At 35.1% G+C, this 25,587-nt stretch overlaps 1 protein-coding gene across 5 annotated transcripts in view; it reads left to right on the plus strand.

Annotated features, from left to right (window-relative positions):
• SBF2 (SET binding factor 2) overlaps window positions 1-22,844 on the plus strand; it is a 297,874-nt gene extending 275,030 nt beyond the window's left edge. For all 5 annotated transcript variants that reach the window (XM_076344004.1, XM_076344006.1, XM_076344007.1 and 2 more), the window contains 8 exons: window positions 5,195-5,321; window positions 6,672-6,799; window positions 8,741-8,974; window positions 15,199-15,303; window positions 16,740-16,933; window positions 17,364-17,451; window positions 19,827-19,958; window positions 20,262-22,844. In XM_076344004.1, coding sequence (XP_076200119.1) covers window positions 5,195-5,321; window positions 6,672-6,799; window positions 8,741-8,974; window positions 15,199-15,303; window positions 16,740-16,933; window positions 17,364-17,451; window positions 19,827-19,958; window positions 20,262-20,360 — 1,107 coding nt within the window. In that variant the 3' untranslated portion in view covers window positions 20,361-22,844. The remainder of the gene's footprint in view (window positions 1-5,194; window positions 5,322-6,671; window positions 6,800-8,740; window positions 8,975-15,198; window positions 15,304-16,739; window positions 16,934-17,363; window positions 17,452-19,826; window positions 19,959-20,261) is intronic.
• The last annotated feature ends 2,743 nt before the right edge of the window (window positions 22,845-25,587 follow it).

Below are 25,587 nucleotides of genomic sequence, written 5' to 3' on the forward strand. Positions count from 1 at the left end.
ACCATTTGTTGATGCTGTCTTGGTGCATGTGTACTAGATTTTTCTTGGAAGAATTTAACCCAAAAGTTCAGTTTCAGGTACATACTAAACACTCACCAGCTCTTAAAAGAATCTGAACCAATGATTCATCACTTAGCTTAAAACCATGGGGGTCATCAATGTACAACGGGGTCATCAACTCAACTGGACTAAATCTAGCCCAAAGTAAAACAACAAGTGTGTAGGATAGCTGCAGGGACCTCAGCACCAGCTGCTTCAGTCTGTTTGTCTATTCCTTTTGCTCTGAATTACTTGCTAATGTAGACATAGCCTACATCCTGTTTCTGACCCTGGAAACAGTTCACTCCAGTTTCACTGTAATAAATCTTAGAAAGTTGGCATAAAGAAAAGCAAGGAAATTATCCACACATACCTGTACAGTATTTTCTTCTCAAGTCCAGGGATCACATAAACGTTGGAAACAAATGGGTTATCCAGAGCAAAGATAAAAACTAAATTCAAGGATTTTGGTTTATTGTCATAAAATGGAATGTACCGTGTTTTCTTCATGGCAAAATTCTTGGTTTTTCTTTAAGTTATGTTTAACACAATCTGCCGTTCTAAGAACATGGATTAATGGATTATAATCATCCTGGCTTTAAAAGTTAGGATGAAATATAAAGTGGGATAAATCCCTGCTGTTAACAACTGTCAGGTATGATTTTGCCTCAAGCTGCAAGGTGCCTAAAATATTGCTACTATACACGTGAATGTGTCAAGGAAATAGAAGAACGTTGCCTTTGTAATTCATCTCAGATAGCAGCTTTGATGCACGTCACTAAGTATCTGACTCTTCTCTATCTTTAAGAGGCAATATAAAGTATACAAGTTATTAACAGATACATTTTACAGAAAGATCTGTATTTTCTGGTTTTTGGTCTTAAGCTGTGTCCACATGCCCTGGCTGCAGCTATATCAGCAGAAAGATTACCTCCTGCAGGCCATCTGGAGCTAGTCATCACTTCTCCTCTGGTGGAGATACCACCCTTCCAGTCTGTTAGCTAAGGGGTTCATGAGAACCTGCCTGCCTTTTCCAATCAAAATGGTAGGAAAAAAAATGGTAGAAAAGACCATCTTATTCTGATGGGTGTGGATTTAGAAGCAGTTCAGCAGGTCAATCTGAAGGAGGCAGTAACTTCTCATGAGGAAAGATAGGGCTGTCTAGGGCTTATAATCTTTTCAGCCAGTGTTATCTTCAGCCAAGAAAGACATGGGAACACAGCTTTATTGCATAATCAGTGTAATATAGATAATATAGACCTGTCTGTATTAGAAAAAAATCTTGAAGCTAAATGACTTACAATCCCATTTATAGTGCAACTGTGAGGAAGTTTTCTAGAAATAGACTTACGAAGATTAGTCTTCTAACTCATGATGGCATAGTATTGACTTACCAAATTCTGACAGTATGGTTGTAAACTCTAGGGAAATTACTTATGAAGTCAAATTAATGGTTGAAGTTTCATAGGAATTTACTATGAAAAATAAATTTACTGAACATTTGTACTTGAACATTTCTGTTAAGTTTCATTGGTTTCTGTGCAACTTGTTAGACAACTACAGAATCCAATTAGATTGCAACTTGACCCTGAAGTGTAGTATATTATGATCAGTTTTTAAAAAATTGCCCATTCAGTGGAAATAAAAATTTGGTCCTTTCAAAATATTTTTAACCATTCTAGTCTCAACATACTAGGTGCAGTAAGAAAGTAACCATAGAGCCAGTATGTGCATTAAATGTCATGGGTTAAACTAAAGATATAGAGAAAACAAATGAAGCAGTGATTCCTAAATTAGAACTGCATCATCTTGTAAAAAGTCATTGTTTATGCCAGTATCTCCAGGTGTCAGCTGAATTATTAATGCAAAATCATTCTTTCACAATAGCAGCATCTGGCAGATACTCTCTCTGCTTCTAAGACGACTGAATTTATTAAGGTGATGTCAGTGCAGGAAGCTTTTCTTATTTTTCCTCCGTATCTATTTGGTAATTTATTAAATATAATTAAAACGGAATGATTTTCTAGAACTGACTTCTTTTAAGCTCAATAAGGAGCTCTGTTACAGCACCCTGTATAAGAGAAGGTGAGTGTGCTACTCCCATGGTAGATGTATTCAGCTATTCCAGTGTTTGCAGGAGTAGCCTCATAGTGATTACTAGCACAGGACATTTTGGAGTACTATATTTCTTATTTAAACTAAGTAAATATTGATATATAATGGAATTACAAAACGAAAAATGTATTAGAAAACTAAGGAAGGCTGATAGAAGTGTAAGATTATTAAATACATTTAGGAGATATTTAAGTTAATTGGGAACGTGGTGATTTGAAAAAGAAGTCTAAAATACTGAGTTTCTCTAATCATAATGTTAGAAACACCTATCGCTTTACTCAGGTTTTAAATGTTCATATACTTTGGAGATTAAGCATTTTAAAAAATGATGCAGTTGTAATTTTCAAAGATACCCTGTCCCTGTAGACTTATCTCTCTAGGTGGTATGTGTTGAAATTGTAAAGTATAAAACATTGCTTCTAACTTACATGTAAATTTTGAGTATATCCCTTAAAATCAATGAATTAACTGAAATGGCACCGAAGAGTTATCAGAGAGAAACCAGCTATATTTAACCTCAACCTAAATGGTTGTGTTGCCTACAGTAATAAAAATCTCTCTTTTATGTTTATTTTTAATTGCTTAAATTAATACAATTATTTTCTCCTATGTTGAATTTCTAATTTATCACTTCTGATGTTGGAGCCGTATTTTATCAGGAGTTTTCTTCCCTGATAGCTCAGCCATGTTTTAAATTTTGCAGACTGCACTGCAGCTAAACAAATCATCAGTAACAGTAGTCACTTCACCTAGCTGTGGCATCTTTCCCATCTCCAAGCGTGCTGAAATCAGCCACAGCCATTAAAACACAGACAATAAAAATAACTACATTATTCACCTTTATCAAAGAAATGTTTTAGATGATAGTTGTTTTCACCTAAAAAGTAAATTATATTATTATAACTTCTAGTTATTTGTAGTTCCAGAAATCTCAGAAATAGGATCACTCACAACACTTAGATCCATGACAGAATTTTAGTAGCAGCTTATTCTTCTAACTCTTCAAATGTATTAAAATATTGGGCCATAAGTAGAAGTTAGGAGCCTGTATAAGTCATGTCAAATAGCAGAATGTAGCCTTTCCTTCTTACAATATATTAAAGAAAACTTCTTCTAACACAAGGAGAAAACATATACTAAAGTACTTGTGTATGTGTGCTTATGTGTCTAAACGCACACACATATGCAGAGCTTTTTGGATTTCAGCTCAAAAGTACATTAATGTCATTTTTGAACAGAATTAGTGTACTTGGTTTATATTTTAATCTAATATATGCCAGAAAAAATATTTTTTTTAATAAGGAAAACTAAAAAGTTACTTTGTCTATGAAGTTGAAGTCTTGAATTTATTATAGAAAAAAATTTTGCTTAGCTTTATTCTTACAGAACAGCGCAGGAATGTAGTCATGTGTATCAGGGGAGAAGTGGGGATAAAGTAAGTATGGGTATATTGAACTGAGATATCTTTAAGTATTGTAGCACTTTAAATGCCTAGCCACAAGCTAATACTGAGATATGATAACAACAAATTCTCTGACTGAAATGCTGTGTATGTGTTTATAGGTCCTTTCAAGGGATTTTCCTGTCACTGTTGTACATTCGGTAGATAACCTTTCCTTGCTAAACGCGTATTTTTTTTCTTCATTTAGCTGGTTGGGTTTTTTTTTCAACTGGCACATGTGAAAATCTAAACATCAAGGAGCTTCAAGTAGTCTAATACTAGTTTCCATAAGTACTAAAAAAAAAAGTTTCTCTCTTGAGGAACTGATAAGTAGAGATTAGAGAGAAAAGATGGAATGGGAAAATGAGAGTGGTGGGAATGCAAAAGACAAGACACAGGAAGATTGCAGAACTAAAGGTATTTTACAGATTTGATGTGAAGCTAGACAAAGCACAGTGGAACATATTTCAAATGTGAAATTCAATCAGCAATTTCTTTTTTCATTGCAAACTGTACTTATTTCCATTGTAATTGGGAATTTTCAGTTAATTACCATGCTTAATTCTGAAAATTTGAAAAAAAGATCACAATTCATAAACTTATTTGAAGAGTAAATTTTAAATTTGAAATTAACACATGAAATTTCTGTGAGCAATATCTCATCAAGATTTTTAGAATCTTGAATTTTATATGGATATGAAGTATAAATATCATCAATAATTAATGCTAAAAAATTTTGCCATGAATATTAAACTTCATGCTTAAAATCTTACACCAGGCTCTTTCTGATAATGTTCAAGAGGAAGCAGTTGTGAAAAGCCAACTATCCCACAGTGCTGTACTCTGATAATCTTGTATTGTCTTCTTAAATATCTGCTCCTGACTCCTGTTGGAGACATTCACTGAATTCGATAGATCCCAAGCCTAATTGAGGATAACAATTTAAGACGTTACATAGTTTTTACTGTTTTAAAAGAATAATGGCAAGACGCCTCCTCAGGATGGGGGGGGGGTTCATACTGTAATATTTTGGTACATATTTTGAAAAGGAAGAACTGTGTAGACTAGCAAGTACTTCAGAAATTATCTGTTTCAGTAATGGTAGATGGAGTATCATTTGCAGCATTACCTCTGTACATGTCTGCTACATTGGGTTCTGAGCAATAGCAAGAAGTCCGCTGCAAAACCTTCCAATTAAAGTTTGATTTCCAGCTACATCCAGGAGTAGCATCTTTGCCTATGAAGTTACATGGTGTCTCAAGAGTTATGATAAAAGATTTATATCCAGTTTGATTACTTTGAAGAATCCTGGGTTTTGTACAGAGTATAATACTGCTTATTACACACTACACCCTATCTGCTCTGAAACATTTTTGCAGCATAGACAATACATGAATTTAATTAGCTTTAAAATATTTTTAGGCAAAAATGTAGAAGGATTTGTGTGTACAGAAAAGACAGTTGCCTATGGATGTATTTGTTGTCAGCATTCACAGGGGAATTATTTTGCTGTTATGTTTCACATTATTATTTCTTACATATCCTTTTGTATTATACCTCAATATCTTCTTTTTTCCCTTTTTTTTTTTTGTTTTTTAGATTCATAACCAATACCCAACAGAGTTTGAGTTCAATCAATATTATCTGAAGTTTCTGGCTTTTCATCACATATCAAATCGATTTAAAACCTTTCTTCTGGATTCAGATTATGAAAGACTAGAACATGGTATGTGTGATGTTTGTTTATTGCATATTGGTTTTGTAGTTGTTAGTATTTTTCTCGTCAATATTTGGTCTACAAAAATTTGCCTAGTTTGAGATGGCCCAGTAATTGCATGGTGATGATGTAATGAATTCCATTTCAGGAATATAAAGCAAAATGGAGGTGAAGAACACGTAGAATTTTCTGAATGTATGATTCCTGAGCCATGCCACTGATGGGACTAAGAGAAAGTGGAAGAAATTAGTACCATGCCTCAGGGTTTTTTAGCAATTTATCCACACGGTTCAGTTTCCCCTACTAAATACATTATTTTAACAGAAGCAAAGTCCTTGGGAATCCTTCAGAGAGTGCATGAGGTTTCAGGAAAGGAAAGCCTTTTCATCTATTCTCTCTCACTTTTTTCTCTTGCATTCTCTTCAGTGTTTCTCTTCTTTTATATATCTTTTTTACTGCATTTATCAGGTGCAACCTTACTGGTTCTAAGGCCTTATCTACCTTCAGAGCCCTCTTAATAAGACTACACAACCACAGTTGAGGCTGTTCTTGGAACTTGTTCACTAAGCAAAACACTTATGTGATCTGAATTTCACTGCTTCGTGGAGTGGTTCTCATGGCATATGGTCAACTTGAAGGCTTTTCTTAAAAACTGTTGTAACTGTGGAACAGACTAAACTTGAGCAACCATTTTATTTTGACAAAAAAGTTAATTTCCATTATTTACCTTCATTTGAACCAAAGCAAGGAGTTGGAGTTGATGACCTCCTGTGGTTCCTTCCAACCTGGATTGTTACATGGTTCTACAATTTGGGGGTGGTTGTCTGTTTATTTAGGGGTAGTTTGCTTTCAAATACCATTTAATGCAATAGGAAATCCTGTTTCCAGTAGTCTTTGGATAAACTGTATTTCCTTCCAAAGTCATTTCAGATAGCACAAATTTGTGGCTAACTTATTTACACTAGCCTGATTTGTTTTCCCTGAAATGAGTTAACAAGTAATTTCAGGTGCAGCTGGTCCAGCAGATTGGAAGGGCTGGTAACCTTGGGTAGTGGGGGGCAGAATCAGTTGGCAGGGCTTGGTGGTGTGCTGAATCAGCATAGCTGCAGGCAGAAAGGGACATTCATAAATACACTTACATGTTTCAGTAAATTTCAGAACAGCTTTATAAATATAATGCTACTGAATAGTTGCAGTTGTAAAGCACAGCAGTTGTTTCATCAAATACAATCTTGTTGCAGTGGCATTTGATAGTAGATTTTACTATACATTTAGTCTGTGAAATTCCTTTTGGCTATGCTTTAGTGTTTGTTATATATTATCATACAGCTATCTTTTTGCTGCTATTCTTTTCCCTAGGGACATTGTTTGAAGATAAAGGAGAGAAACATGCCAAAAAAGGAATTTGTATTTGGGAATGTATTGAAAAGATGCACAAAAGGAGCCCTGTTTTCTTCAATTACCTCTATGCCCCTGCTGAAATAGAGGTACGATTTAAAAAAAAAAAACAGGTGGTTTGTTATTCTGAGTGATTCCTTGAGTACATTTTGATATCTTAATTGTTCTCAACTGAATTAAGCATTTGTCAGACAAAGTTGATCCACCTTGATTGATTGGAGCAGCATCTCATAGGCTTATATTCTCAGTCATCTTAGTTATGGAAATGTCATTTAAAGGGCCAAATTGTGGAACATGTATTTATGCATCCCACTGAGGTAAATGAGGATCTGTGTTTGATTTAATTTAATTATGTGAATGATCTTAAAATTTGCACAGATTGTTTAAAAAAAAAAACATTACATACTGCAAACCACAGTTATGGGGAAATGAGTTTAGAGTCGCAATGGGCTACATTTCATAACGATCTGATTGAATCACATTGCCTATATCACGGTCTCATATGATAATGTTTGTCCACTAGATTGGACTGTGTCTTGAATAATTATATAAAATTCACAATACACTCGCCATTATAGAATTCTGCAATAGAAGCAGCAGTCAAGATATCTCAGGAACTGCAAGAAAAGGGTGCTGTTCTTACTGTAGTTCTGGAGACAAGGCTGTTTTAAGATGTTCCTGCCATCCACTACCCCACAGATGTTCATTCCTGCGCTGCTTTCTCCTGCTTTGGCAGTGAGCTTCACCCGGATAAATCATTTGTTTGCATGTCTGTCCACTGCTGGTGACGAGAAAACATGATGATGGGAGAGTCTCCACTGTCTCGGAGGCTATGGCGCCTCTGATATTTTTGTTGGTGTTTCTTGGTTTTCCTCTTTCCTCAAGTTATTTCGCCACATTGTATCTTAGTATACATAGCACCTTGCACTCAAATCTGCTATATAAACTGACCTCATTTAAAAAAAAAAAAAAAAGATTATTTTCTTTAAGGTATTTTGAGTCTGCATCAGATCATTATTGCAGTCAACAGTGCAGCCCCCTTCAACCCACACACATGCACCACACACACACTTATACTCGCCTAATAAAGTGGTGGTGCAGGAGGGAGGAGGGAGAAAACAGAGGGTGACATTCAGTGGATAGAAAGTGCTTCAGCTGTCTTTGTTTTAGAGAAACATCTGTTTTCTCTGTAGAACCATCACTGTGATGAATTTGGAGCTTGATGGGCTGCTTGCTCACTGTATGTTCTATCCATTTTGCTGTAAGCAGTAGCCTGATTAGTAAGCTTAGGAGTAACTTTCGATATTTTGATAGTGTTTTCTTTCTCTTTTTTAGAAGAAACTATTTTTCCTCATGTGAAATGGTGTCATAGTAGCAGATTTAGTCATAGTAGCAGAATTAGTCATTATACTGAGCATCACTCTTCAGACTTTACAATTGCCCGTTCACCTGAGGCAGTAATTCCCTTCAAGTAAGGTGCATGCAAACTGAAAGTCTTACCTTATTTTTTAAAAGAAAAAAAAAAACATTTTTAATACAAAGTGATCTGTTTTAAACTACTCTGAAAGATCTACAGTCTCTGGCTGCCTACTTTATATTACTGTGGTTTTTCCAAGTGGCATGTCCACCTACGTTATACAGCCTGTCTCTTTTCTCTGATGGTAGAGTGTCTTGGATTTTCTGCTGAGAAAAATTGAAGGGTGATTGCTATCGAGTGCTTTTTGTATCTTTAACAGGAGGCACAAAGACCGTGAGGGTATCAACTACATATGCTGAATTAGAGTTCTTGGTAGGCACCTGGTTTAGTAGAAGGATAAAAATGAGCAGTACATTCCCAAAGCTAGTGTTAGTTTTAGGTTTTGATCTGACAGCCAAGATCTTGCTGTGGAAACTATCAAACTGCAGCACTACTCACCCAGTGCAATATACTGTTCAATTTAGAATAATCTAGAAAATATAAGTATTGTATTGTAAGTCTGAAACTCAAAGATTTCCTTTCTGTCATTATAATAAAACTTTGTTTCAAATAGGCACTGAAACCAAATGTAAATATGTCCAGCCTCAAAAAGTGGGATTATTATGTAGAAGAGATTTTGGCTACAGGTCCTTCCTATGACTGGACCATGGTAACTGCAAAATGCAGTGCTGCAGAGGAAACTGACCAAATGGATGGTTCACTCTCTCAGACTAAGAGGAAAATAGTATGGCCATGTTATGATGATGTTAAAAAAATACAACCTGATGCCATCAGCAGCCTTTTAAATGTAAGTACATGTGTTACACAGAACAATAAGTTCCCTTATGCTCATGAAATTCATATTTACTTTTTATTTAAGTTATTGCCTTATAGATATAGTGTTATTAAAAGGATCATGATAGATGTCGAAGCAGGTATTTAGTAAAACTGACTGGTTGATCTTGAGAAGTGATGGGTTGGTCTGGGAATCAATCAGACTTCCTGCAAAGCTTATGTTGTTCTGAATGAACACTTTTGTGGGAGTACACTTTAATAGTAGTCAATAACTATGAGAAAGCCAGTCATGGATTCATTTTTTCACTGTCCTTTTTAAATAATAAGGTAGGTAGCGTAATAAATTTTTAGGTTGCCTTTTATAAGAAATGCAGGAACTGTTATTTTAATTTGGGCAAATGTTAAATCTAGCTTTCTTGTCCTCTTTCTACTCAGTGTAAAGTAGGTGTGCAGTAAAATGACAAAGACCCAGATTTCCAGACAAATCAGAAAACAGAATCTGACAGTTGTTGATTTTAACAAGTGAGAGGCAGATGCACAAACATAAACTGAATATCCTGGCCCAAATTTCTCAAAAAAGCTTTCCATGATTGCTCTTAGTTTATTCATGTTTACTAGGACCGAACTGGTAAATTTAGATTCTTCAGAATATTTTGGTACTTGAAATAGATGCTTGATTTTGGCTTTTTCTTGTTTGGGCTCATGTAGGCTGCTTAGGTTTTGTCCTTTCTTCATTAGAAGATGAAAAAGGATCCCATTATCATGATAATTGTTGTAGTTATTTTGAATGATTTAACATCTGTATTTTCTTAAATGTTTCTTGGTTGATTATAATTAATTAACAGTCCTGATATTTAGATTATCATCTTAATTGATAGCGCAGGAAAATGACAAGGGCATTCTTCACTTCTGGAGCTATTGTTTCAAGCCACATGCATATTCAGATGCACATCACTATGTACAGTTTTTTATTTTGAAAACTATTTGCAGACTTTACCTGATATTAAAGCTGGGATTATGGAGCCTAATATTGCAATGTTTGGAAAATTGGGATATGCTGTGGGTCCCCGAACTCCCCTGAATCAAAGATGATTTTTAGCAAAGTCTTAAGGCAGGAAGTTTCTGAATGGATTTGAGTCCTTGAGGATAGACTTGCTTTTGCTAGACAGTTAGCTTTATTCTGGCACATTCCTCAAATTTCTTTTGGTCCATTCCTTCCAATCATAATTGATCAAACACAGAAACAATGCCCAGTTAAAAAAAAAAAATCACGTGTAAAACTCCCCTTGACTCTAAATAAGATAGCCAGAACTTCTCTGAGCTTGTAACTTCACAAATGCAAAAAAAGAGCAGTCTCTCAGCAGGGATCATTTCAGGGATTCTTTAGCAAAAAAACAGAGAGCTTTCATATCAGGTAACTAGAGGCCAGAAGTACATCAGGAATATAGCAACAGTGGTGTTCTGCATTTCTTCCTGGGGTAGATGCCAAACTATCCATATCCACAACTGTGAGAAACTGCCATATAACAGGGATATTAGCCATATTATATTCTAAAGATATGTGGGTCAGGTTTTATAGCGTTTAAATGTTATTTGTGAATTAGATTATAGTAATAAAAGATAGCAATGGAGAGTAACATTTGGAAAACTTTGAAGAGGTTGTATAAAGGTTACAAAAATATTCTTCTAAGTTTAAAAAGCAAAGTGAACTTTCTTTTAAAACAAGTTGTTAATTTAGGGCTATTGCTGATATAGGAGAAAGACCTCTCTTTAATCATAAATCCATTGAGAATGTGTTGGTATCCAAAAAATGTTTGAACTGAGACCATATTTAGCAATGGTAAATTACTAGGGAAGATTGATTCTCCCTTAGTTTATAATGGTAAGCCCAAATTTGTTTGTTCTAAAGATATTTTTCAGTTGAAAACTAGGTAGTGCTCTTCAGGATGTAAAGCTGAAACAGAGAAGTTACTGAGTGTCTTAATTCAGAATTTTCCTTGGTTAGAATGTGGTGCTCTTCTATTAAGAGCAAAAGGTGTAATTTTTTAGCAGTAAATGTTAGCAAGTTAACCAATCTGCACATTTCATTCATTTAGTCCTAAATGAAGCCTTTTAAAGATTGCAGATGATAAAATGCATTTTAAAATACAGATTTCTGTATAAAGCTTCTCAATTCACTTCTACCACATCAGAGGCAGCCAACAAATATGAGCTAGGTTGTTCAAATCTTAAATTCTCAAAAGTGTACTTTGGAGACATAAATATTCAAAAGCAGATCCAAACAGAGGTGCTTCCCTTTAAGACCATTTTCTGATGGCCTTTTTCTGCATGATAGAAATTAGAAACAAGGTACTGATAGTAAGAGTAGCTAGCCATCCATTTTTTAAAGAAAATTAAAGGTAATTGTGAAACAGCACACCTATGCCTCTATTTTCTTTTTCAGAGATCAGTTGCAAATAGTTTTAAAATAATTTCTCCATTTAAAAAAGGTAAATTTCTCCACAAAACTCAAAAACAACTCATTTGACAGGAACTTTGAGGTTCCTGCTGCTTTTTTTTTGTAAGCACTTGCTTTCCTTGCTTGTAAAATTCAGTAAGATAATACCACAGTGTAGCACATCCAAGAGCCATGTCTTCAGTACAGGCTAAAGTTCTGGGTTAAATGTTTCCCATAAAGACTAGCTCTTCAAATGATCCATTGACATGCGTATGTTATGATACATTATAAATGAGCTAACTTACCTGAGTGATGTTCAACAAAGGGAAGTACAAAGTCCCTCACCTGGGGAGGAACAACCCTATGCACCAATGTATGCTAGGGGCGCCCAGCTGGAAAATAGCTTTGCAGAAAGGGCCCTGGGGGTCCTGGGGAACAGCAAGCTGACCATGAGCCAACAACTTGCCCTTGCAGCAACAACGGCTAGTGGTATTCTGGGTTGGATTAGGAGTGTTGCCTGCAGGTTGAAGGAGATGATCCTTTCCCTCTATTCAGCCCTGCTAAAGCCAAACCCGGAGTACTATGCCTAGTTCTGGGCTCCCTGGTACAAGAGAGAGATGGGGCTACTGGAGAGAGTCCAGCAAATGGCCATGAAGACAATTAAGGGACTGGAGCATCTCATGAGGAAAGGCTGAGAGAGCTGGGACTGTTCAGCCTGCAGAAGAGAAGGCTCAGGAGGGGGATATTATCAATGTATATAGATATCTGAAGAGAAGGTGTTAAGAAGCCAAACTCTTTTCAGTGGTGCCCAGTGACAGGACCAGAGGCAATGGGCACAAACTGAAACCTCAACCATTCTGTGATATATGCCTGGTTGCTGGTTGTATTAGAGGTAGTAATCTACCTATATTTCAGTGAAAATGCAAGTCAAATCCTTGAGGGCAGACATATCTCCACTGTTTTCCACTAATTTGCTAATGTTCCTAAAAAGATATTCAGTCCCCATAATTCACTGAGAGTGGCTCAGATTCCGGTACTTTTAAGAATTGTGAGAGATGAACCTACGTGTCCTATTCTTACAAACAAGCAGTTATATCACTTATTAGATGGTGGTTTCCCAGAGAGAGGTTGGCAAACTCAAAGATGCCACTTCAGGATGCCAGTCACCCAAATTAACTCGGCCATATATATATGCCATGAAGAATTAAAGCTATATAAGGGGTCAGTGAATATCCAGCAAAACAATAAAAATAGCACTTCTGATTGTGAGCTGCTTTATAACTTTAGGTTATGTGCCAAAAAGGCTGATCCATCAACGTGGACCCTGAACCAGAAAGTTTATTCCAAATACTGATCAACTAGTCGTGTACAGCTTGTTGCACACACAAATCTGAACACTTGACAGAGGCAGCAATTCGATCACTGGATACACATTCAGCATCTTTCCATTTGTAGTCAAAGTCTCAGAAGCCTTCTAGCCCAGAAGTTGAAGAGAAAATACTAACAAGGAAGGACTTCCAAAACAGGGTGCTCTGTCACAGTCAAGACAGTTCACTAGTGTAGGACTTTGTCCAGATTGTTTTGTGTGTGCACAAACCTTTTCTGGATACAAAGGAGGTGATTAGTCTCCACAGTTCTGGAGTGTCTGCAGAGTTAACTCCTGTCTGTACCATTCAAATATTACAAAGCAGATTACTTAGCAGATACATCTTTTGAAAGGCACAGTAATGCTAATTGCTTGTAATTACTAATTTCAGGAAATGGATATTCATAGAATTGTATTTGTTATAACCTTTCTTCTTATACATATTGACTTCTGCTCCCGTAAGTCTAGGCAACAGGAGATGAACCAGAAAGTTAAATTTAAGGAATTTTTCTTTCAAGGAAATGCAACTATCCATAGTCCATTCCACATATGGAAGGAAAAAGTGTGATGTTTTCAGTAAAATTTAAAACTGAAGGGGTAAAAGTAAATCTTAGTGATTTACTGCCATGTGAGTTTTTTACATGGGATTTATTAAAGAAGAATTTATTCCTAACTTTTCAAGTTATATATAGGAGATTGTTGAAAGTTTTTCATTTTAAGTTCTGGAAGCACTACTCATTGTGGAGCCAAAAAAGAAGGAATGTGACACAGTTGCTAAGTAACAAGTTTCAGTTACTTCCAGATTCTGCAGAGAAAGACTCATACTCAGAAGTCAAGACTAGGGCAGAAAGAGAATGATCAGATTAAAACCTGACTAACTTCTAGCACTAAAGAACTTGTATCCTTTTGCGGCAATTTGGAAAGCCTTTTACATAAAAAGTCTGTGGTAAATTGATTCAGTCCTATGTATCCTATCAGGAAGCGTTTTACACTCAGCACTTTGAAAGAGGAGCAAGTAATCTAGAGAAGCCTTTAGTCTGGCTTGTGTTCACCATTCCTTATTTTTGTATCTACCTATGAAGATACTCCAGACAAAACGATTGTGGTTTTATTTCTTGGCAGGAAGAGAGTCCCATAATATTTAACATATATGTAGCTTTCAGCTACCTTCAGTATTTAAAATTTCTGGTTTGATTCTTGCTGTTAAGCCAGATTTCTTATATTTAGTTTTACTTTTGAGTTTTTCTAATTTACCTTCAGCAAGGAAGAATTTGTAGAAATATTTTGTTCCTGTTACACTGTCAAATACTGGCTTTTTTATTTTCACTTCAGAGTTCAAAATTTAGTTCAGGAGTTAATTTCCTGGTCAAAATGTTTTCTTACCTTAAAAATATGGTAATTTTCTGTAAGTCGTTCAATCAATAACAATTTCCTGAAAAAATTGTCATTCTAAAAGACCAATAGGAGTTGGAGAACGTTATGAAATCTACTTTAATCATTTGGTATAGTAGAAGTAAATAAAGTCAGAGATTTACTGTCTCTACTTTGAAAATAAATGTCTTGGGTTTTAGTTGGCTTTTGTATAGCATGGGAATTCTCTGTCCTATGGCAATTTTTTGTTCCATCATCAATTCTTAATTGGATTTGCAAAATTGAGTTTTTAATTTGATTTCATTAAGAATCAGATTTTCATAACAATATAGTTGTTGAAAATAAAAATATAGAAAGGAAGCATGGCAAGGAATATGGACCACACATCAGAGTAATGACAAATGTATAGATGAGTGTTTACAAGTAAACATAAACTAATGGAATTGCCTCTTTTTACTTAACTTTGCATGCACTGTTTTATTAACAGGAAATAACCCTAACTGGAGGTTATCAACATAGGTCATATTCCCAAGTTCCACAACAAGAACATGTTGTTACAGTTTGGCATCCAAATTGAATAAATCTTTCTGTTTCATTTCCTTCTTTTATTACAGCTTTGTATCACATTTTATAAACCAGGGTAAATGTTAATATTGGCATTGTAAAATGTTGGTGTCACAGCACAGAATTTGTTCTTTGTAAATATTTTTATAAAATATAGCCTATCCTTATCATTGTCATGTTTCTATTACGGCAATTGGTGTTGAATTTTGTGTGTTCAGGAGAACTGGCAGAGAATTGAAAGCACAATGGCTCCTCCAACCTGTGACATGCAAGAAGAATGATGTGGCTGATGCTGTACTTGGTTGCTTTTGACACCTGAGTCTGGCTGATTTCAGTTTATAGCTGGTTTGGCAGAGGTTTTTGTACTTTACTGGGCAACATGGCCTAAAATTTCCCTATGTAAAAATATTGACTAGAAAATGGTTGTATAAAAATGATTGTCAGGAAGTGATCAGTTAGAAATGTTTATCCTTAAGAAAACCCTTGTTATTTGTTTCAGGAAATTGAAAGGTTGGAAAGTAAATTAAATCAGAGCCCAGAAAGGTGGCAGCTTTTGTGGGAAAGGGTCAAAATGAATCTAAAGGATGACACCAGACAAGACAATGTAAGTAGTAAAAGAGCTCATCCAATAGAATAATTCCATTCCTGCTATATAGGCTACCTGGGGCACTGACAAATTCACTGTATTTCTTGGAGTAAATACTGTTTTTAAAAAAACAAATATGTTGTTCTAACCCATGATACTGGCTCTGTATTTCTGCATGTAGAAAAATATATTTATACTTGTGCTATTTATCTAATTGCTTTTCCAGAGTAGATTAAGACATACAGACTAAATGGGCATGAGCATTTTACTAATACACAAATATATGACTTTATATATTTAAAAGATTCTTGAAGTACAAAAAAATTCAGTTCCTGAAAGTAGCCAAAAGGACATCACAGAGTTTCAGAGATGAGTAAAGATATTTCCATGTCTAAATGGAATTTTGGAATTGTAGATTCTGTAAAGGAAGGAAGTGTTCATGCTTGTGTTTCCAATTCTTGAGTGCGGTAAAAAGCATAGCTGACAATATAGATATTTTCCAAGTCAAAGGCTGCCTCTTTGCTATCTACATGCACTAGGAAGAATGTTAGATACTGCTTTTTGTGAGCTTTCCCTATAAACTTGGCACAGTGAGTTACCAGCTCAAGGCTGTACCCTAACTCTTCGGCTTCACGTGCTTGTTCAAATTTGCCAGCCTCCATGCAATGGTTAGGCCACAGCACTACTTCGTTATTTGTCCTTTGCTCTCAGGAAAGCAATATGCTTTATGTCTGTCAGAGTCATTCAAGTTCACTTTATACCCTAGACAAATTCAAGATGAAAAAAGTTTTATCCTAGCAAAGCAGAGGATTTTTTTATTGAATTGGAAGCAGAAAAGAAAATGCAAGTATAAGTATACCTGATACCAGTCTCCTGTCCTAGCTGTTGTTTAAGGATTCTCAGATAAATGCAATAGCTAAGGGTCAACCCTAAAGAACTCTATCTCTAGGATGCTGTCGTTTAGATTAAGACCAAATTCAGGATCCCTCTTGTTCCAGGTTATTGAGATTCTACTAAAATAATCTGGATCTATAAAGTAGCTCTTGGAAACTGCACTCTTTTTCTTTCCCTCCATTGCTTCCCTCCAATCCCTTCCTTTCCTTCCCTGTGAAATTAGGGAAATTTATTGTATCCAAATGTCTGACTAGTTCTAGATGCTTCTGAGAAAGCAAGGGAAACATTGTTCAAGATTATGTCACTGGAATAAACGAGGCTTTTCTGAAATACTGATTTCTCACACCATGTGAACCCTTCTGCTTAAGAAATTAATTGAATTGCCATCCCTCTGACTTCTTTTCTGAGGCAGCACTGACTTGTATTATGAAGATTTTTTTTGGCCTCATAATAATTCACAACTTGTGTTGTACCATGTGTTATCAGTATAATGTTGAGACAGTCTCACAATGCAAGACACATTGTGTTACCTTTTTTTCTTTTATTTTCATCTTTTTTAGCTCCGAAGACATCCTTCTGGCTCCTCAGGGATGATGTCAGCTAATCTACATTCCTTTCAAAAGAGGTCTTTGTTGGAAATACCTGACAGTGGGCTGGGTGAGGAACAGAGCGCAAGCATCTCTCCCTCTAATGGAGTAGATAGAAGAACAACTACGCTATACAATCATTTCACATCAAAGAATGATGAAAATAGGTAAACTGAATAATCATAGAGTATTTATGAACCTTGTATTAGATTGGTACAAGTCTCTGCCTTAGGAAAAAAAAAAAAGACATTTTCATATGCACAGAATGCTTTGTGACTACTTTATTCCTTCTTTGTGGTTTTGATTACGTTTAGTTGTCTTAATGGGTGGGCCTCTATCTCCTGACAGTATCTTTCAATCTTCCCCTTTATATGCACAAGCAAATTGTAGCTGCACATTTAATGCATCCGAAGTACTGAAACAGTGTTTATCAGTGTATCATAGTTACCAATAACTAAACTATTGGTTTAAAACTGATGTGTTTTACTGCAGTGAAATAAGCGTTTGAATATGCATGTAGTCATTTTGGGGCTTTTGTATATCACCAGTATTCATATTATGGAATCACATGCCATTTGTATTTTCTGTACCTTTCAGATCTTTTGAAGGTACGCTATACAAAAGAGGAGCTTTACTAAAAGGTTGGAAACCTCGCTGGTTTGTGCTGGATGTGACAAAACACCAGGTAAACCTTTTCAGAGAATGGATGTTTTTATGACTAGTTTGCTGCTTTTTTTATTTACTGGGTTTGTATAGATTGATTTTACAAATAATACTAATAATGATTATTTTCAGATGCAATGTGTGTGCTACATCATTATAGACCATATATCTATGTTCATCTTGTGTATCTTGTAGCTGATACAGCATTCTGAATGGACAGAGGTTTTTTAGTATTTTGTTTTTTTAAAAACAGTAATAACTGTTTACCATATAATCATAAAAGACTTCTTGGACTGGAAGTCATGCATTATTGTTTGGGCCCAAACATTTTTTGCCTGTTTCATACCTCAGGAAAAAAAAAGCCAGGTAGTGCCTGAGGACATTTTCTGGGCATTGTGGCATACAAGCAATTTTTTAAAGCACTGCTAACTCTAGAATGTCATTAAGCAATTAAGTCATGAGCATAATTTGCCCTTTAATATGACCTCTTCATTTTCCAAAAGAACTAAAAACTTTTTCTGAACTAGAGAGTGAAAAACTTAGAAGGTATTTCCTAGACTGTAATTGGGATGCTGAGAGCTACTATGGTAACCAATAGCAAGTTTAATTCAGGCATTCATGTGCAAACTGTAGTAGTTACTGTATGCTCAATGTGTATTTTACAGCCTCTTTGTTCCTCAACCACTTTGCCATGAGCATTTTTCTTTGCAAATGAAAGGGCATGATATACTCTGGAAAATCATAATCTGAATTGCTTCAGCAGAAAAACCCATTTACCTCACTTGACTTTTTAGTGTTTTTCTGTAACCTGTATTTGAGAAAGCTGACCTGGAATCTCTATATGAAAGTCTTTTCAAGTATGGAGAACAGGATCACAGATCACTCTGAAATGAGTTTGAATTTTGTAAATGACTTAAAATGAGTTAAAATTTCATCTCAAATCTGTATTTATAAAAGTCCTGAAATGCCAAGTTCCTGATTGAACAATAATTTCAGGTGCCGTATATAGGAGTATTTTAGATTAGTCATAGTGACGTAAATTTAGTAGCAAAAGTATTCATAAATATTCTGACAAATCATTGTACAGCAAGGAATACTAAAAACAGAGGAGATCTGTTGGTCTAACCATTCTACCCAATTTACAATCTATGCCAGAATTCTGCAGTGGAAATTTGTGGTCTCATGTACTTTAAATAATGTTGGGTCATCAGGCAGTAATCTTCATTGAGCCAAATATTCCACACAGTGTGGGTTGTAACCTCTGAGACTCATGTATGCTTTTTTTAAAAAATATTAATTTATTGTAATCAATACATTTAAAAAATGTGTAATATAAAGACAGTCATCTTTTAAAATGCTAATTGAGGATTTCCAGATTAGTGTGGTAAAATACCAACAAATGCGCCGATTATAATTATTCTTCCAGATATACAGGAGAAAAGATTCATTTTGCAGAAGAAAAAAATCCTTTAACATTTTTTGTATATCCAAATATCCTCCTGAGTATCATAGATGTAGGAGTAATACAGGTCAATCTTAGCTGGAATTCTGTTGTTTTTCCTTTGCTATGAAGGTTTGCTTTACTATTTTGCATTGGTTTATGGGAAATTTTTTTTTTTTTTTTTTTTTTTTTTTTTTTTTTTTTTGGAAAGCAAGTATCAGATTTTCTCTTCTGGAACTTGTTTGCATATTGAAACTCAATTTACAGAGTGGTTAACATTCGTATCAAAGTATCTCTGCAAGGAGGAAAAAAAAAAAACAAGCTTCATTCAACCACTAAGTGCAGTATAGGAAAATGTGAGTTTTCTATGTAGTTTATTATTATCTAAAAATTATACTTAAATTTTTGCTGATCATTTTAAATTCTTGAAATATAGAGAATAAGTGTTCTGTTAACTCCTTGGTGAAGTAAAGTTTTTGTGTTAGTTTCAATGTAATGAACAGTGAAGAAGTGGTTTCTGTTAGAAAAACTGGTAAGGAATACTGAATCCTAAAGACCAGGTTCTGCTTTCATCCCTCACGCATCCTCTGCCCAGAAGCAGTGCATGACTATTTGAAGCTTCTCTGCTCTGAAACTCTGGTGACAAAATGCTCCTCCCCCAACTCTGTGTCTGCACAGGAGCGGATGGTGGAGACTTTGCCATTACCCAGAGATGTCAAATAGAGGACTGGCCAGTTAAGGGCTATCACCAGTCCCACCATTTTGTATATACCAAACCTATGGTTTCTGTCAGTTGTGTCTGAGAAATTTCCTATGTCTGATGTCCTCGGGTCCTGATAATATTTGTGCCTCCCACCATTACCCCTCCATGCCCCCAAGTTGTATCCAAGAAAAGGGAAGAAGTGAAAGGTCCATCTAAATAGCATATTTGGATTGGTTTTTCTCTTGTCGTCTAGCTGCGATACTATGATTCTGGTGAGGATACAAGCTGTAAGGGACACATAGACCTTGCAGAAGTAGAAACTGTGATTCCTGCTTCTCCAACAATTGGAGCCCCAAAACATGCAAGTGAAAAAGCATTTTTTGATGTAAGTATATCTGGTCTTTACTTGATCTTTATGTGAAACTTTCTTTTCTTGGTGTGTTTAACCTACTACTTTCAGTCCTGCTGGAAGGTTGAGCTAGGAAGGAGCTGTTATGACAACTCAAGACAAAAAGTTTTTACGCAGCTAGCATCTGGCCCTCACTCTCAACAGCAGAAGTTCAAAAAATGTTACATTCAGACCCAATTAGTACGTTGAGTATTACAGTTTAAAGTAAAGTTTGCAAGTTGCTTTTTCTATTTTGTGTGTTGACTTGGCTATCTTCATGTTCTTATTTTTCCTTTGCAGTTGAAGACAAATAAACGTGTATATAATTTTTGTGCCCAAGATGCACAGAGTGCTCAACAGTGGATGGATAGGATCCAGAGTTGCATTTCAGATGCTTAGAAAGGAAAAACGTTCCATAATAAAGACACGTTTAAGCACCTCTTCCTGTGAGAAGCTAAGTTCTGGAATGTTACTGACAGACAACCAGCCTTCCTTACATTTCAGCCATAAAAGTTCATAATATGCTAAAGTTCCTTTTCTGTTTAATAATTATAACCACCGTAACTGCTATTTTTTTCTGCAGGGAAGACTTTGAAAAATAATAATCCGTTTATCCTGAATTTCCACTTTCTTCAGTACAATTCCTAGCTATAAAAGTGGGCTGTATTTGCACTATCATCTAATCCTGGTTTTCTCATGTCAGAACTGTTCTGTTAGGAAACCTGTCCAAAGGAAATTGTAGAAATTTTCCCTGCAACAGGAAGTGTATTTTCACTTTATTAATATTTTTAAACAGAATGTTCTTATTTCCAAGCTAGTCATGAATAAGAGGGAACATGTCTACAATTCCTAAAAATAAATAAATAAATAAAGCTTGTCAGTCCAATGACATATATATCAGGTTGCCAGTGTTTATAGAAAGTTGATATTTTTAAAGACCAAAAAGTGAAACTGCCCGATACCAGACTTTCAAGTGTCTTCTCGCTGTGCGGGTCATTCTCTAATCTTGTGCTCTACTGAGTGCTTCTGCAATGTTGTTATGGAATTTCAAATTCTAGGGATTATCTGAAGTTCATAGCACTTTTATTTTAGATTCTGTTTGCAATTACAATGGGATAAATGAAAGAAAACTGGCCAACACTATCCAGGAGAAACAGAAAACAACAAACTAGGAATTCAGTAGAAGAAAGATCTCTTATGTATGAGTTGTATATGTTAATTTATATGCTGTTCTGCTCACTGTAAAATAAAAACCAACAAACATGATAATGCACTAAACAATGAAGCAAGCACTTGCACTGAAATCTTTAAAATGCAGACATTTTGCTGGACAGAGGTAAGTTATTTATAGCAGAACAATACTAGCTAGTTAACAACATTTACAAATATTAAATATGTACATAATCAGGTTTGATGTGTCGTGATTTGATACTTTTTAAACATTTTTTGCACATAAATTGGAAGACTGTTTATAGATTTTTACATTTGATAAAATTCTGTTTGTTCAGCTTAAAATCCTGGCAAAACATTTTTAATAACCCCAAATTAGTAGAAGTTTTACGGTCTACGAATATTGATGACATTGAGTAGAATATGTAGGTAATTAAGCCATTGTTTTTATTTTGAAATGTTAATATGTTAAATAGCACACTAATATTACAAAAGGTTTGTATATATGATTCACTCTTTTCTCATTTTTCCAGACGTTCTGCTTGTAATTTAATGTCAGCCTAACCAAACTGACTATACTTATAAGATTTTTCAGTTATTAAATTGTTTGTGGGTTTTTTATAACTAATGTATTTTGTCAGAAAGGAACATAAATTTCTCACCACACACAATAGGAAATGCAGCTGTTTTTAATGCATTTGCAATTTCAAAACAAAAATATGAAGGATTTTTCTAGCATTTTTCAATTGACAGATTTCCACCTGTGACAATGGTGTTTGCACATTTGTATTTTTCTTTGTATATGAAGTACTTTTATATGTACTTTGTAAAATACTGATCCTGTTCTTAGGTTATATGAAAATATACATACCACTGCTTATTTTGTAACTTGTTAATTTTAACTCTTGTATGTTATGTGATATATGTATGCTAACCATCTTGTAATAAATACACTTCTTAAGGAAAAGTAAAACCTTTCCTTTTACTGTAAAAGAGAAAAAAGCAAGACTCACATGTTGAAATATTTCCACAGGCACAAGACAAATCCTTATTTACTCTGTATTAAGAATAGTGGGTGTATTAAAAACTATGTGGTCTTTTGTATACTTGTAAATATTCTTACATAACAGTTGCATCTGAGCATCCTTAACTCAAACACTTGTCAACAGTAACACTAAAGACTAAAGAAATCAGAATTTAAAGCAAAATTATCATTCTAACAAGTCTCAATGTATAGCCTTTACTAAAAGGCTAAATACATATAATGTTCATACTAAGTCGTTGAATAATGATGTTAAATATATTTTTTTTTTAAAAAATCCTATATAGTATCACAACATAAATCAACTGCATACTTTTGCCCTGAAACGTATCTCACTCATTTATATCACCTTATGGAAAAATTACCTAGTTCATAAGAAATAAAATATAAAAATGACAAGGTCGTACTTGAGAATGTTGCATCTAAATTGAATTACTGAGTGTAGTGTGGGATAGTAGAGTTAAAACGGAAAGGGAATGTGTGACGGAGGTAGGGGACCTGTGACAATTCTTGGATGCTGTGGTGCTTAGATAAGGTTTGCATATTGAGCTTGGCATGGATGCTAATGTTGCCTTAAATGTTGATCTCAATTTTTAGTGTCTGTATTGATGGAAAATGGACTTGAGCAACTTAACTTAAAAATATCCAAATAAAAGCTGAAATGAGATATATGATATTTGTGGTGTTTATATAATGAATATACAAAGGAATGGCAGGCATAGGTGTGAAGACACAAAGGTTGCAGTGTCCCTGAAGGACTCTTCTATACAAAATGAAGATTCAAACAGAGACACAGAGAAGATGTGAAGTTAGCATAGCATAACCTGCAGGGTTTGTCAGTGTGTTTGAGTTGTGGCAGCAGAAGTAGAGAATTAGGAACAGCGAATTTGCTTGGGAAAAATTCTGTGTACAAAGGGATCCATCTTCATATTCTATGAAAATTTTCCAGAAAAATGAATGCATCCAGGAGTTGGATAAGGTAAACATGCTCCCTCTGGTGTGTCATATCGTTATTCCCATACTGTGTATCATAACATTCCTACTGTTATCAGGGGCTTCACATAAGGGAAGAAGATTGCTTGCCCTTCTCTGTGTTGAGTAACAAAATGCCCACATAATAGGTGACGGGATGAACTGAGTCTAAGTTTTGAAGAGTTGTTACTGATATATTATATTAGTAATTTCTCTTTCCTATCTAACATACAAGTATTTTCTATAGAAGTCCTTACTTTTGATGGAACTTTAGAATTATTATACTAAATAATGAAATACTTAAAATACATAATAAAACACATCCCACACACATTATTTGTATCTGATGTTTTGTGAATTGCAGACATAACAAAAATGTGGTGATCTTGTCCAAATACTGTCATTTTGCCTTTTCATCCTGTAATATTCTTGGAGTATGTCTAAGTGGCTGCACCACATTTCTCATTTTTCATATTTGTGATCATCCAAATATTTTGTCTGTTCATGATTATCCTGTGGTTGCTTTGGGGAGTCAGAAAACTGAAATGAATCTACCAGTTCCCCAGTTATGCTAAAGTTCATGCTGAGTATCACTGTTGCACCTACTTTCTGGGGTTTTGTCTGTATTTGATCAGTTTTTTCCCAGGTTTTGGCTACTGTGCAAGCCAAGGGCAGTATTAGCATCCACATTCTCATTTAGGAAATTTTCATCTTTGAGTTTTTTCACATACAACTTTTTCTTAATTGACTGTCAAATAAGGATGCTTGCAAGTTCACTATTGTTTCCTCTCTTTAGGTACTAGTCCAGCTAGCCTCTCAATGGAATGGATTACTAATACAAATACTGTTGATAAGAATTGTTTTTGTGTTTCTTTTTGCATAATACAAAATCTCCAAAGACTGAATTTACCTTTTTTTATTTTTCTGCTGTACAACTTTCCAGTCTAAGCTGATATGACTTGTGACCCAAAGGGACTCTTCAGTTCTTTATCTTTAATTCACTATTCTTTAAGATTGTAAGAGCAAATCAATTAAGTGTAATCAACTATGGCTAGCATCTTTATCCACAATCACACTCCAGTAGTTAAAACTCGGATACTAACTTCCCTTCTTACCAGTGACAGTTACGGAAGTTTCTCCTTCATCGCAAGACTGCCTGTCGCGAGCTGAAGGGACTAAACACTGATGTCATTTCTGGTTTAGCAAGCAACTATGAAATAAGCACAGCTTTTAATGAGTTGAGATTGTCATAATGCTCACCTGAGTCATTCCTGAGAAGACAAGGAGTCTTTCTTAAACTGAGATATTTGATTTCATGTGCAGACTCCATATGTTACTCCTAGAAAGTTCTCAAAACCCAGTCTCGGAACAAACGGTAAAAGCTGTGTTTTAAAGGCAGACTCTCCACCATAATTTATTTGTCTATACCATGATCCCTATGCAGACCCTACAAACCAGGAGATGTGCTAGTGGCAGCTGAATTATAATTCCAGATTGCTAGTCATATCTAGCCAAAATACTGTCTGTCTTATCTTTTTCACGGTGGTCTAATCTGATTGTTCTCTGCTTCTCTAAAATATTGCTTGTTGTCAACATCCAATGGGAAATTGCATTTTGTCCAGTTTCAGGTTGCACTATATAGTTCAAGATTCTTCCTTTCTCTTAAAATTTTGCTTACATGACAGAATTAGCACATTTATGAATAGGAAATGTTGCTTGATTGTGTCAAGTTTACTGTTGCTGTTGTCCATTGCCTACTCTTTGGTAAAGATGTTTTGTTTATGTGTCTTCTAGGAGATTCATAGAGAACCTATACTTTTATCTGTAAAACAGGCAATAATAGAAGATGGAAATAGTTAGGCTAAAAGGACGACAATATTATCCTGGAAGGAGATACGAAGGTAGCAGTTGTTTCAGGTGTTGAATGGTACTTCTTCCTGCCCCTCATACTCACCTGAGGCATAGTCTTGGTTTATTTTAAGATTTATTTATTGATGACTTATTTATCAATGTATATTGACAAAATATCAATGTATACATTGTTGTTTAATGAATTTCTCTCACTGTTCAACTCAGTAAGGATTCTTACATTTCAAACCCACTCAGCCTGTCACCAAACAGGACATCCAAAACTTGTAGTGTCCCTTTGTGTTAAAAGTCTCCAATAATTGTCAAAAATTTATACTAGGTACAACATCCCTGTTTAATGATGGACAGATGAGACTGCTTTGAGTTTAACATCCAGGAAGTGTGTTCTGTGCAAATGCTTTCTCAATAAGGAGAAATTACCAGGTAGCTCAAGAAACGAGCATCACACTGACAGCACAGAGGGCTTTGCCAGGTTACACTGGCTATGGGCCATCTTCGTTAGTAGTTCCAGTGAGTTAAAAATTCTATTCACATCAAGACCTCCAGTACGTTCAAAATGATAACTTCATAAAA

The sequence above is a fragment of the Aptenodytes patagonicus genome, chromosome 7, assembly GCF_965638725.1.
Source record: "Aptenodytes patagonicus chromosome 7, bAptPat1.pri.cur, whole genome shotgun sequence".
Taxonomy (NCBI): domain Eukaryota; kingdom Metazoa; phylum Chordata; class Aves; order Sphenisciformes; family Spheniscidae; genus Aptenodytes; species Aptenodytes patagonicus.